General features: G+C 42.8%; 1 protein-coding gene across 1 annotated transcript in view; it reads right to left on the bottom strand.

Moving 5' to 3' along the window:
• Positions 1-13,084, bottom strand: part of FAM19A2 (family with sequence similarity 19 (chemokine (C-C motif)-like), member A2) — a 53,764-nt gene extending 40,680 nt beyond the window's left edge. The window contains exon 1 of the mRNA XM_015419370.1: positions 12,979-13,084. Coding sequence (XP_015274856.1) covers positions 12,979-13,084 — 106 coding nt within the window. The remainder of the gene's footprint in view (positions 1-12,978) is intronic.
• Positions 13,085-13,379: the final 295 nt, after the last annotated feature.

The following is a 13,379-nucleotide window of genomic DNA, read 5'->3' as shown; positions in this document are numbered from 1 at the left end:
AGGATGCTTAGGTGGGCGCTGTTTTTGCAGGCGTACGATTTTGATCTGGAACACCGGCCGGGTAAGGCTATAGGGCATGCTGACGCACTCAGCCGCTGTCCCTTACCTAACCAAGGAACGGACCCTGCTCCGGTATGTGAAGTCTTGGCCATAGACGAACTTTTTGATCTGGAACACCGGCCGGGTAAGGCTATAGGGCATGCTGACGCACTCAGCCGCTGTCCCTTACCTAACCAAGGAACGGACCCTGCTCCGGTATGTGAAGTCTTGGCCATAGACGAACTTCCCCAAGCCCCGGTCTCATCCAAGGACGTGGCCGCACACACGGCTAGGGACGCCGTTCTGTCCCGTGTACTTAACTGGGTGTGGAGGGGGTGGCCAATGGGCAGCATGGAACACGAGTTCCAACCGTACAGAACCCGCCAAAATGAATTGTCCATATCAAAGGGCTGTGTACTATGGGGAAACAGGGTGGTGGTTCCAGACACACTCAGGCAGCAGGTGTTACAATCCTTACACGAAGGGCACCCTGGTATAGTACAAATGAAGGCCCTGGCGAGAGGGTATGTCTGGTGGCCTAAGATGGACGCGGCCATTGAAGAGTGGGTACAAGTTTGCAACCAGTGTCAGCAAAGCAGGCCAGACCCCCCAACAGCCCCACCACAGAAATGGGAATCCACGGGTAAGCCATGGTCAAGGCTTCACATAGATTTTGCTGGCCCAGTACAAGGGCAAATGTTCCTTATAATTGTGGATGCATGGTCCAAATGGCTTGAGGTGGTGCACATGCGCTCAACCACATCTACCGCTGTTGTACAGGCGTTGCGCCGGTTGTTCGCAACCCATGGGTTGCCGGACACACTGGTCAGCGACAATGGCCCTCAGTTTGTGTCCGAGGAGTTTAGACAATTCCTCACAAACAATGGTATCCGGCAAATGACCGCAGCTCCCTTTCACCCAGCTTCCAACGGGCAGGCCGAACGGATGGTTCGAACAGCCAAGGAAGCCCTAGGAAGATTGACCGAGGGGGATTGGAGTGTCCGTTTAGGGTCTTTTCTGTTGCGCCAGCACACAACCCCCTGCAGCGCGACGGGCCGAAGTCCGGCCGAAATGTTAATGGGCCGCCGCCTCACCACTCGCTTGAACCGGTTGCATCCGGACTTAAGCGAAGACCGGCCCGGGCGTTCATACACGCAAGCAAATGTGCGCATGTTTCAGGCGGGGGACAAAGTGTTCGCCCGAAATTACGCTGCAGGGCAGGACTGGGTTCCCGGGAAGATATGTGAGTGCATAGGCTCTAGGATGTATTCGGTACTGTTGAATGACGGCAGAAGGTGGCGGCGACACGTGGACCAATTAAAAAAGCGTTGGTCCAAGGACAGCGCTGACTCTCCGGCTGGGTCCTCTGAATTAATTCCCAAACCTCCCGCAATGGAGGAAAATACGGAGTTAGCTGGTCCTGCTAGGCAATCCACTGAGGCTGAAACAACAGACCCGGCCGTACAAGCGCCTGACTCAGGGTCTGTGGAGCCCCAGTTAGAAGCTCCGCCAAATGGACCTGTCACGCTGAGAAGGTCACAGCGTGCGCACAGACCTCCAGCATACTTAGCTGACTATGAGTGCGGAAACCTGTTTGAAACTGTCTGTAAATACAATTGTGCATGTATATACCATTGTGAATGTATTGCCTTAACTTAGGGGGGAGGAATTGTTATGTATTAACAGCATAACATGAATCGCTCAATATACTTCCCATGTTGAGCTTCGAGCCGGCCAAGGCTCCGTCAGTACGAACATTCTATCGGTCGCTTCAAAACAGCGACCAATCAAAGAAGAGCTATTCCCTGAGCGGGAAGGACACTGATTCGCCCTTATCTATGCAATCTGATTGGTTGTTATGTAAATAGTAGGCGTGGCTATATTAGCCCGGTATGTTTAAAAGGAGCCCAGCTCCAATGTTAAGTTGTTCTGATTCCTGAATGCGTTTGTGTGCTTGTTCGAATAAAGCTGAATCACTTGCTGAAATCACTCTACGGGTCTTTGTTAGTGCGATCTAACACCTGCAAGCCACATATTTGTGACTTGTGGGGCAGGAGTTGGTGGTCCCCACTTGAAAACAGCAGGCACCATGCATGCCCGCTCTTTTCAAGCAGGACTGTGGATGACTGTTGCGGTGGGGTTTCCCCCCCACCAGCCAGCTGGCCGGCATCTGGGGAGAGCCCCAAAAATTGGGGGATCCCCCACCTGGGGACTGGCATCCATAATCAGAAACATCCTATATGGTACTGCAGAACAGTGCACACACAGGTGACAGAAGCTGGATAGGTTTACAGTCTGCCTGCTCCCCTCTCTGATTAGAAATAATCTACTTTTATCTCAGCAAGGTTTTCACCTTGTAAGATAGGGATCCCTAAAGGCCTAAGAAAAGTGTTACATTTTTTAACAAATTGGATTGGAGTAAAAAACTAAATTCCCATTCACCACAAGGACACAATTTGAATCAGTACTGCTTCCCCCTAGACACACAAAAATTCTGACCCTACTCATTAAAAAAAATAATTAACATGTACTTTGGCCCCAGGAAGTCAGGCAGTACTCTCCCATACACCATTCAGAATATTTTTGCATGTGTTGTCACTTGGCTTATCCCAAAAATAAAGTGCTGATTTCATTGCTTTCCACTACTGGCACATACATCTTGTGTTCTTGAACACTTACAAGTTTAGCTCAAGTGCTACTTGTCAAGTGCAAGTGAGGAGTTGATTATATGACAAACTTTTCAGATATTTCCAAATCAATTGAAATCTGTCTATTTGCATGATTATGCTTTTTTCTCAAAAAAACAACAAATTTATCTGAGCGCTCCCCCACCATCGCCACATCTGTTGTCACCTCTTATTTTAAATGGCACATAGAACCTTCCTGTCCACTCAAGTCATCTTCAGAGGCCCTGCTTTGGGTGCCTCCACCATCTGAGGCTAGATGGGCAGCACCTCGAAAAAGTGCCTACTTGCTCATGGCACCAAAACTTTAGAACTCCCTCCTCATGGAGATTTATATGCCTCCCTCTAGTGTTATCGTCTGCCAGTGGGTGAAGATCTTTTTCTTGTGCTTGACATGAACCTACTACCTGTTACTGGTGTCATTCCTTTTTCCCGTTATGTCTGTTTATATGTTTTATTGAATTTTTGCGTATACAAATTATTTTAAATATTTTTAAATGTTGAAAGCTATTAATGTTTGATATTTGCTGCCTTTGGAACCCTATTTGGGTGGAAAGGTGCTGTTGAAATGTTTTAAAATAAATTCATGAATACATAAAATGAAAAAGATGAGATTTTTAATTGAGACTTACTGCTAGTGTTTCTGTGTCCCTTCAGTGTCTGCCCATGACCCCTGCTAAACTTTTGACCATTTCTTGTTATCACTGCTTGAATAGATGTCACTGACTGTGGGGCAGAAAAAGCAGGCAATCCAATCAATTTACTATTGGTCACTCGTAGGCTGTAGCTTATTGGTGGAGCATTTGCCTGGCACACAGAAAGTCCCAGGTTCCATTCTAGCATCTGCAGCTGAAAAGATCAAGTAGCAAATTATGTGCAAATCAGCATACCAAGACTCTGGAAAGCTGCTGTCATTTAGAATAGACAGTGCTGATCTTGACCTACCAATGATCTGACTCAATATGCTCATTTCAAAGAAGCATCTGATTGTGCAGGCGCAAGGAGGATACAAACAGCAAGAAAGCCCCTGCTTTGCAATACATTTAGGACATTTTAATGATCCAGCTATGATTCATGGGTTACTAAGAAACATGGGCCTCAATTATCAATCAAACAACTTTAGTTCTTGGACTGGGTGAAAAGAAACTTGGAGAAATGACGGCTCTTTAGCTTGGAGAAACGACGGCTGAGGGGTGACATGATCGAGGTTTATAAGATTATGCATGGGATAGAGCAGGTAGAGAAAGAGGTACTTTCCTCCCTTTCTCACAATACAAGAACTCGTGGGCACACAATGAAATTGCTGAGCGGTAAGGTTATAACAGATAAAAGGAAGTACTTCTTCACCCAAAGAGTGATTAACACATGGAATTCACTGCCACAGGAGGTGGTGGCAGCTACAAGCATGGACAGCTTCAAGAGGGAATTAGATAAGCATATGGAGCAGAGGTCCATCAGTGGCTATTAGCCACTAGGTATAGATAGGAACTCTCAGGCTGGGGCAAGTGATGCTCTGTCTTCTTGGTGCTTGGGGGGGCAACAGTGAGAGGGCTTCTAGTGTCCTGGCCCCATTGCTGGACCTCTTGATAGCACCTGGTATTTTTGGCCACTGTGTGACAGAGTGTTGGACTGGATGGGCTATTGGCCTGATCCAACATTGGCTTCTCTTATGTTCTTATGTTCTTAAGCTGCAAACTACAGTGACCTGGTTCTGTAGAACAATTAGTTAGTGAGCAGGCACAAACCTGCTTGAGATGAACTTTGAAAATAATCATCCAAGCAATCTGATCAGAAGCTCACCTTACATAAAACTGTGAGCACATAGCAAGATGAGTTTGCTTTGTAAATGTGTTCATGTCAACGTTCACAGAATGCCTAATTTCCTATAAATGGACTCTCAAAGGATGCAAGAAACATACCACAATTATTCTCTAGGTTTCTTTGTCCCACCACTCTAATAGGTTCGAGCAAGAGATCCACTGATGTCTTGATTACTTTATGGTGATTATAGAATCTGTTATTCTGCAGTGATTACTAGAAAGAGGAAATGATGAATCTGTATGGGTCACTGCCATGGTCAAATTCAAATCTTAGTTTTTACTAAGAACTCTTCCATTATCTAATAAAGACAAATACCCACAGGATCCATATCTACACAAATTATAAATTTGGATTCAACCATCAAATAAATTTTGATGTATCCATATACTTTAAAGCTAAGGATGTAAATAAGCAGTCAGCTGGGAATACAAAGAATTACCTGTCTCAAGAAATGTGAGTTATATGATTCTCCTAGTTCTGATAAAATAAGTGGTATACAAATGAAATCGCTCTGAAGGCTATTTTGCATTTTTATTAACTTAAGACACCCACTATTGTTATGTCTTCCATAAACAAGCTTTTTAAAAAAAAAAAAAAAAAAAACACCCTCTTTTTATTGACTGTGCGTTTATCTCAACCCAATCTGTTAAATCCTTCTTCTCTCCATATCCCATAGCCCTCTTTCCTCTCTCTACATATCAGATCCAGACACCCATCTCTCAGTTATTGTCTTCTTTTATTTTTCTCTGCATCTCATACCACTCTCTTTTCTCTGTGCACCATTACATTTTCCCATCTTCTCCCTGTGCGTGTGTACATACTCCACTATGGTAGCACCATACTCCATTGCTTCCTGAAACTTACTTTTCCTTAGTTCTTCACTGTGGTTTTTCAACAGAAATCCATATCTATATCTACATCCCTTCCCTTGTCCTTATCTCTACTTATAGTAGTTAAGTAGTGGTTAAGTGCGCAGACTCTAATCTGGGAGAACCAGGTTTGATTCCCCACTCCTCCACTTGCACCTGTTGGATGACCTTGGGCAAGCCATAGTTCTGATAAGAGCTGTTTTTGAAAAAGAGCAGTTTCTGTCAAGAGCTCTCTCAGCCCCACCTACCTCACAGGGTGTCTGTTGTGGGGCGGGGAAGGGAAAGGAGTTTGTAAGCTACTCTGAGACACCTTTGGGTAGTGAAGGGCGGGGTATAAATCCAATCTCTTTATCTTCTTCTTATCCTTATCTCTTGTCCTTATCTCTACTACTCAATAGGTTCAGTGGTAATTGCATACTCCACTATTATATTACCATACTCCATTGCTATTATCCACTATTTTTACCTTCCAGTAACTTAAGTTTCACTTTCACTCTCCCAGAAATTTAAACACTGAGAGTCAGATACAGGTAAATCCCTGCCAACATGGAACAATGAGTGCTGAGTTTACCACACATCTTTGAATCTAGAGAAAAGAGGAACACAGTCCAGGCATTCCCCTATTCCCCCATCACATTTTTGATGGCCTTGATTGGCAATGCTCCTACAAAGAGAAAGTAAAAGTCTGCAAGCAATGACTACTTGATTTCCCACAAACAACCCACATAGAACAAAGTTTGAGTCCAGAGGCACCTTTAAGACCAATGAAGTTTTATTCAAGGTATAAGCTTTCGTGTGCACGCACACTTCTTCAGACAAAATGAAATGGCAATTACCAGTCCATACATATAGGTAGAGGGTGAGCAGTAAATTAGCATACAGCATAATGAAGATGTTTAACAGATTCAAGGATCAAACAGGAATATCAGGCTTAGTTTATATGGTTACCATTTGTTTGGATTTAATTCCGGGTGGAAACATAGTGAAGGAAATAAGTATGTCAGAATTGGAGACTTTAATTGTGGAATGCTGATAGTAATTAAATGAGACCCTGCCATTACGGTCCATCCATCTCATATGAACAAGCCATGACCATGTGAATAAGCCTGAATGGTACCCAGAGAGAACCTGTTGCATGACAGGCCCCAAAGAGACAATAACAGCTGTATGTATGGTCACATACAGCTCTCAGCTCAAAACAGTTCAATGCATCATCAGCGACTTACAACCGCCACTGGATAATGACAGCTCTCTTTCACAAGTACTGGGGGAGCAAACCATTTCTTGTCCACAGACAGCCCTCTGATCTCAAACAGCTCCTCATCCACAATAATACATGTAATTTGAACATGGACACTGGTACCAGGGCTTGCAATAAACCCAGATGCCAACTTTGCTGGCACATACACCCAGACAACATAATCACTGGACCTAACAACATCAACTATACCATCTCAGGCTTATTCACATGCTCATCTTCTAACATTGTATATGGCATTAAAAGCCAGCAATGCCCTTCAGTTCTCTACATAGAGCAAACAGGGCAAAGGATAAATGGACACAAATCTGACATCAAGAATCACAAGACTGAGAAACCTGTAGGAAAACACTTTAGCCTTCCAGAACATTCAATGGGGTGACATAAAAGTGGATGTTTTATTGCAAAGCAACTTCAGGAACAGACTAGAAAGGGAAACTGCTGAGCTGCAAGTTATTACAACACTCAGAACAATGGAATCCCCAGGACTTAACAGTGATATTGGTTTCTTATCTCACTACATATGCAAACCTCATTCAGCCCATACATCTGTATTATCACCAACCGCTCAGAAGGGCAATACGTCCTCTTTATTTTATTTTATTTCTTATTTTGAATAATAGATTAGAATAGTAAATTGTAATGTAATGTACTGAGTAGTAGAATGTAAAGTAATTTGTAATGGTAAATTGGAATATATTTCTCTGGTCTGGGGACAGGGGAGGTTACACAGCCAATCACCCCACTTTAAAGAAGAAGATGCTGTAAGGTCATCTCCATGCTTGAGAGGAGACAGATGGAGCATAATGGCATAGTCTCATTTAATTACCCTCAGCATTCCATTAGTAAAGATATATCTGCCGATCAATCAGTTCTGACATACTTATTTCCTTCACTATGTTTTCTCCTGGAATTAAACCCAAACAAATGGTATCCATATAAACTAAGCTTGTTATTCCTGTTTGATCCTTAAATCTGCAAAATTTATTTATTTATTTATTAAATTTCTACCCCACCCTCCCACCAAAGCGGCTCAGGGCAGCTTACAAACAATTTAAAACCAACATACAATTTAAAACCAGCAAATACAAGATATAAAATACAATTCCATACAATTTCATACAATTCCATACAATTCCAATTGATTTAATGAAGGGAGGGAAAGGACAGTAAAGCAAAAAACATCTTCATTATGCTGTATGTTAATTTACTTCTCACCCTCTGCCTATATGTATGGACTGGTAATTTCCATTTCAATGTGTCTGAAGAAGTATGCATGCACACAAAAACTTATACCTTGAATAAAACTTTGTTAGTTTTAAAGGTGCCACTGGACTCAAACTTTGTCATTCTGCTTCAGACCAACACGGCTACCCACCTGAATCAACACACATAGAGGCAGTGAACAGCCTATGGGCTATCATACAACTCTACTTTTAAATGAATTATGGGTGTGTCTTGCCTATGAGAAGTCAATGCATCACTAGATTATCTTCCACTTCCTAGAGGAAACCTTCCATGCATCACTAGATTATCTTCCACTTCCTAGAGGAAACCTTCCATGGAATATTCCCTTCTGTGGAATAAGAAATTAAATTCTTGATTATTTACTGCCCAGGACCAGAGGATAGAGAGAGAGAGAAAGGACTTGATTGGCTACTTGGCTGTAAGCCTTCAAGTAGTAATATCTTTTAATTTTTTATGATACATAGGTCCCAGTCACACGAGCCGGATGATCCACCGCTGAAGGGAGGCAAATCAGATCCAGAGCAAAAAGAACCGCGGGAGTGCAATCCAACATGCCCCCACAGCTCCGTGCTCCGTGCCCCGGCAGCCGATCACACGGTGCGTAGCAAACCAGTAGTAGCGCGGTTGTGCGCATGTGTGGGATGGGTAACGGTCCCGGTTGTGATGGCCTACCAGCGCTTCCCCAACCAGATGCCTTCTGTTGGTCCGCATCATTCCGTAGGTACTGCTGTTTTGCTAGTACCTTTTTGATCCACATTTGTGGGCCTAAGGGACGGATTGAGGACGGGTGCGCGCCACTTCCCAGATGTTGTGGTGTGATTGCGCCTGCTTGATGCGCCCCTGATCCGTCCCTCTTGCGGATCAAATCCTCCCATGTGACCGGGAATGTAGTATAATAATAGGTGCTGCATACATAATACATGACAATGGTGATGGTGATTATGATGCCTTAGCCAAAAGAGCAGTCTTCATTTGTGCTCCCATAATATCTGGTCAATCTTAAGATGTGAAATGATGTCAATGCACTGAATTTCTGAGCTCCTCTTCACTGACTTCTTTCAGGGGTACATTACATCATTTCACACACTGAGATTTTATTAGACATTTTCAAGAGAAACAACAACAGAAGATGTTGTCTTTTATCTAGTTCTACAGGAAAGTCCTGTAACCTGTGAGGGAGGTGAAAGACAAATGTGTATGAGAAGAGAGGTTGTCCTTATTGCAGGCTGCTGGATAGGAAGAGAGAAAGGAGATTTTATGATATAGTGTAATATACTAGATCATTTTACAACCTTGTCTTGGAGGTTCCATTCAGTTCATGCATAAATCTGCTGACAATCAGATCCCATTAGGTCAGGGCATTGAGTTAGTTGTCAGTGATATACAAGAATGACAGGATTGAGGGGAGAATAGTTCTACATTACAGCATATGCGCTTGCTTAATCTTCAGGAAAATAATCAGTTGAGAAACCAAGATTCCAGCTTTTTAAATCCAAGCATTTTTTAAAAGTCTGTGAGCAAGCCAAGATCAAGGGAAAGGTTAATTCTACCAAACGGAATAACAAAGAAATTAAAATTGCTGATTCGTATATATGATTGAATGATCCATCTATTCTAGAAAGTTGACATTCAAAAATGAAAGCCCCCAAATTCTAAAATCATGACCAGATTTCTAAACAATCTAAAGTGCACATACAGCTTTTAAAAGATATAATTATGTAGCAATGGCATAATTTCATAACGTGATAAAGATGCTGTTGAAGACAGCATGTGGTTGGAAATATTTATATAGATCTCAACTAGTATTAAGGGCCACTATGGAGGCAGAACAGCAACCATACCACTCAGGATATGTGTATTATGGTCTGGCCATGATCTCATAGTCATGAAAAACTGATATGATCCCTGTCTGAAGAAGATCTGGTTGACATACATGATGGGCTCATGTACCCTTTTCCACTGCCCATAACACCATATGAACCAGGGTATAATGAATTAGAATCAGAAAACAGATTGTATGGATGGGACTCTACTTACATGGGCCCTGATGCACACTGAAGGTTCTACACATGATAGGAGTTTGTGTGACAAGCTTGCTTCTGCATCCTACTATATGTTAATATCCATCTTTATGGATTCAAGCCAGGATGCAGGGTACAAATTAGTAAAGTAGTCAAATACATACTGCAGCAGGATGTGAACCTATCTGAAATTACTATACCAAAGATACAATAAATACTACTCCATTATAAAAGAAGACTTGAATAACTTCCAAGAAAATACCTGCAGTTCAAACCCTATTAAAAACCCTAACAAATAAAACAGCCTTATAGAACCTCATAAAAATTTCTAAGGACAGCACACATGCTCACTTGCTTAACCTCAGCAAAACCATTCAATAAAGTGAGAACTACTATTGAAAAAGAATGGGCTCTGGTAGTTACCAGGCAGACATCCTTAAATGGGGGACAGCCAGGCCCATAGCCACAGTGGGGCAGGGTGACACCCCCTCATGCATGACTACCACCCCAGTGCTGGAGGATGCCAGACCTGCCCCCATCCTGGGAGGAGCCTGGGGATCATGGCCGCACTCATTCCAAGCAAGAGGATGAGAGGAGGGGAATGCAGTGACACTTGTTCTGGTGTGAATAGAGGCAGGCAGGGCAGCGTGTGAGCTTGGCTGGGCACACGCTGATCGTGTCCACATGGTAAATGGCCTGCCCTGCCCATGCAAGAGCCTGGAGCAGGAGGAGGGGAGCATGGCACCACACTCATCTTGGTGTGGATGAAGGCAGGCAGGGGAATGGGCGAGCTTGGGACGCATGAGTGGGGGTGGTGACCAAATGAGGCAAGGCCAGTGTCATGCAGCTGGCACAGGTCATGAGGCCCCAGCTTCCTCTAGAAGTTGTACTTGGGCTCCATGGTGCTGCGCCCCTGGCATGGGAGCACAAAGTGGGTGGAAGGCAGCTGGGCCTTGCTTCTCTCTCTGCCACCCATCTCTTCCTTTCCCACTTGCCCACCAGGCTCTGCCTCCCCTAAGCAACTTTCCTTGCCTCCTCCTCCTGCTGCCTATCTCCAGACAATGGGATCAGCCCCAACCCAATGACTCTGGGGAGCCTGGAGCGCTCACTGGCACCAGGGACTCCACTGGGGGCTCCTCCATGGCTGCCTCCCTCTGCTGCCTTCCCATGGAAAAGACAAATGCCTCTCCTGGCTGCCCCTCCTGCCTGGGCTCTCCCCATGACACCGAGACTTTCCTCCCCTCCGAGCTGTGGAGCCACTTTCAGAGGCCCCTCAGGAGCCTCCTTTTCCTTCTTGCTGGATCAAGCAGAACCAGGAACTCCTCAAGAGCAAGAGGAGTGGCTGCTCCTGCCCCCCATGTCCCCCCCCCCAATTTTTTTGGCTAAGGCTTTGGGGACAGCCAGAAGGTGGCAGCTACAAGACAATAATTGACATGCAGGGACATAAGGTTATCCTGTACTGCCAACTTTTATTGGCTTTGCAACTATGGCTCAAACAACATATATGTTCAAATAAAAAATACTTCCTGATACACAAAAAAATAAGTGAGGCTTTTCCTGATACAGCATTAGAGAGATAGGAAAACCTCCACCTGGAAAATTGCTGCACGTCAGGCTTTAGTTAAAACAGCTGTTTTAGGACCAGTTTAAAAAACCTCAGTAAACTTGCTTATAACTTACTTGTTACACAGATTCATGCAGTCTATGGCAGCCACACTTTTTTAAAATATCAAAACGATACATAAAAGGACATGATCCACAGAAGGCAGTATTCAAAGCAGCTTTCATAAGATTCTTTGTGGCTTTCTGGATCATGGTCAAGGTGAGAATCAGTGGAAAAGTCTAACTGCATTTCAGAAGGAAACATCTAGATCAGATCAAAACATGTAAGTTTTGTTTTATTTGTATTCAGATCTTGCCTCATAGGGTTGAACCTAAGTATTAAACAATATTTAAATCATTAGGAAAACATCTTGCATATGAAATTTTTAAAAGGGAGTTTTCCAGAGGCCTAAAGCCATTTTCTGTTTTTGGCCATCTCAGTGCTAACATTATAAAACATACTTTAAATTACAGAGGTGCAATTACTATTACTTAGTCTTCCAAAATCTTTCTCCCTTTCTCCATTATGCCCTTTTATCTGCAATGTCATATCTAAACCATATTTAATTTGCAGTGGTATTTAAACTACTGTGGTTTATGCAATCAAAATTTGACAGAATCTGAGACTATACACTATCATAGAATGAGGGCTAAACTGTAAACTACTTTGAACAGCAAAAACTACAGCTAGCATTGTACAATGATTTTGATTAGAGTCATACCAGAAAGCTGTCTCCCATTTATATATAAATGAAGGGGTGCTATTCTCAGGAGTAGGGTTCTTGGCCATAAAAGTAGAACAAAGACAGCTTTTTCCAAACTGCTAGAAACTATCTGACTTTAAACATAATTCTTGTAGTGACAGATTACCGTCAAGGGACAAGAACTGTTTCTGTAGAACTTTAAAGAAGAAAGATCTTTCTTTTACTGGGGAAATAGCCAAGATTATTTAGGGCAGATACAGTTTCTCTCTGTCCCCCCCCCCTCCAAAATTTATCTGCATAGATAATTGGAATGCTACAGAACCACATATGTTCCTGAAGACTGTTTTTTACAAGGCTCATTTCATGAACTCATCTATAGCACTTCTATGCACCATTTGATGAATCAGTTTTCACGAGAGAAGTAACTTTATTATATGCCTACTCAATTTTTCAAGTTTACCATCTCCGGATAACAAAACAGAAAATATGGTGATAAAACAGAAATTCATTAAGCAATTTGGGTGTAAGGTTTCTTCAGCAATAATCATAAGAAAGTGAAGTAACATAACTTATAGAAAATTTTGCCAATATTGATTTCTGCACTAACCAACCATGAGAAGCCAACAAAGAAATACTACATGATTGCTGAAAGCTAGATAAGCCTTGTCTTAAAGCACCTGCGGATGGATTTCACATCAGTGCCATACAGTGCAAAGTAATACCACTTCTTACCTTTGTGATGGTTTGCCCCAGATGCTATTTTCCCCCACAATGTTACAACAAATATTATTATTAGCAGTTTTCCTTTTGTTGTTTTTTGTAAGTATCTTTCATTCATCCTAGAAAAGAAATAAAATACACAAAATGAAAGCTATTCATAAATTACTTATTTCTTTATTCCCCTCCCCCAACTTTGTAAAAGTAGTTAAAATGCATTCTTAAGAAAACTAGCAGCCATCCCTGGAACTGAGATCCTCAGGTTAGTAACTCAACAAGGGGCCATGTCATGTGCTCATTGGCCTTAGCAGGGAATCAGATAAAATTAATTTCATTTGTTTAGGCTGCTCTTTTTGCCCATAGGAAAATGCTGCTGTATTGATTTTAGATGTGCTACATGTTGAGTCGATAACTTC

Source organism: Gekko japonicus, unplaced genomic scaffold, assembly GCF_001447785.1.
Source record: "Gekko japonicus isolate JY-2015 unplaced genomic scaffold, Gekko_japonicus_V1.1 scaffold282, whole genome shotgun sequence".
Lineage (NCBI taxonomy): Eukaryota > Metazoa > Chordata > Lepidosauria > Squamata > Gekkonidae > Gekko > Gekko japonicus.
The sequence above is the reverse complement of the archived record's forward strand: the minus strand, read 5'-3'. Positions and strand labels throughout refer to the sequence as shown.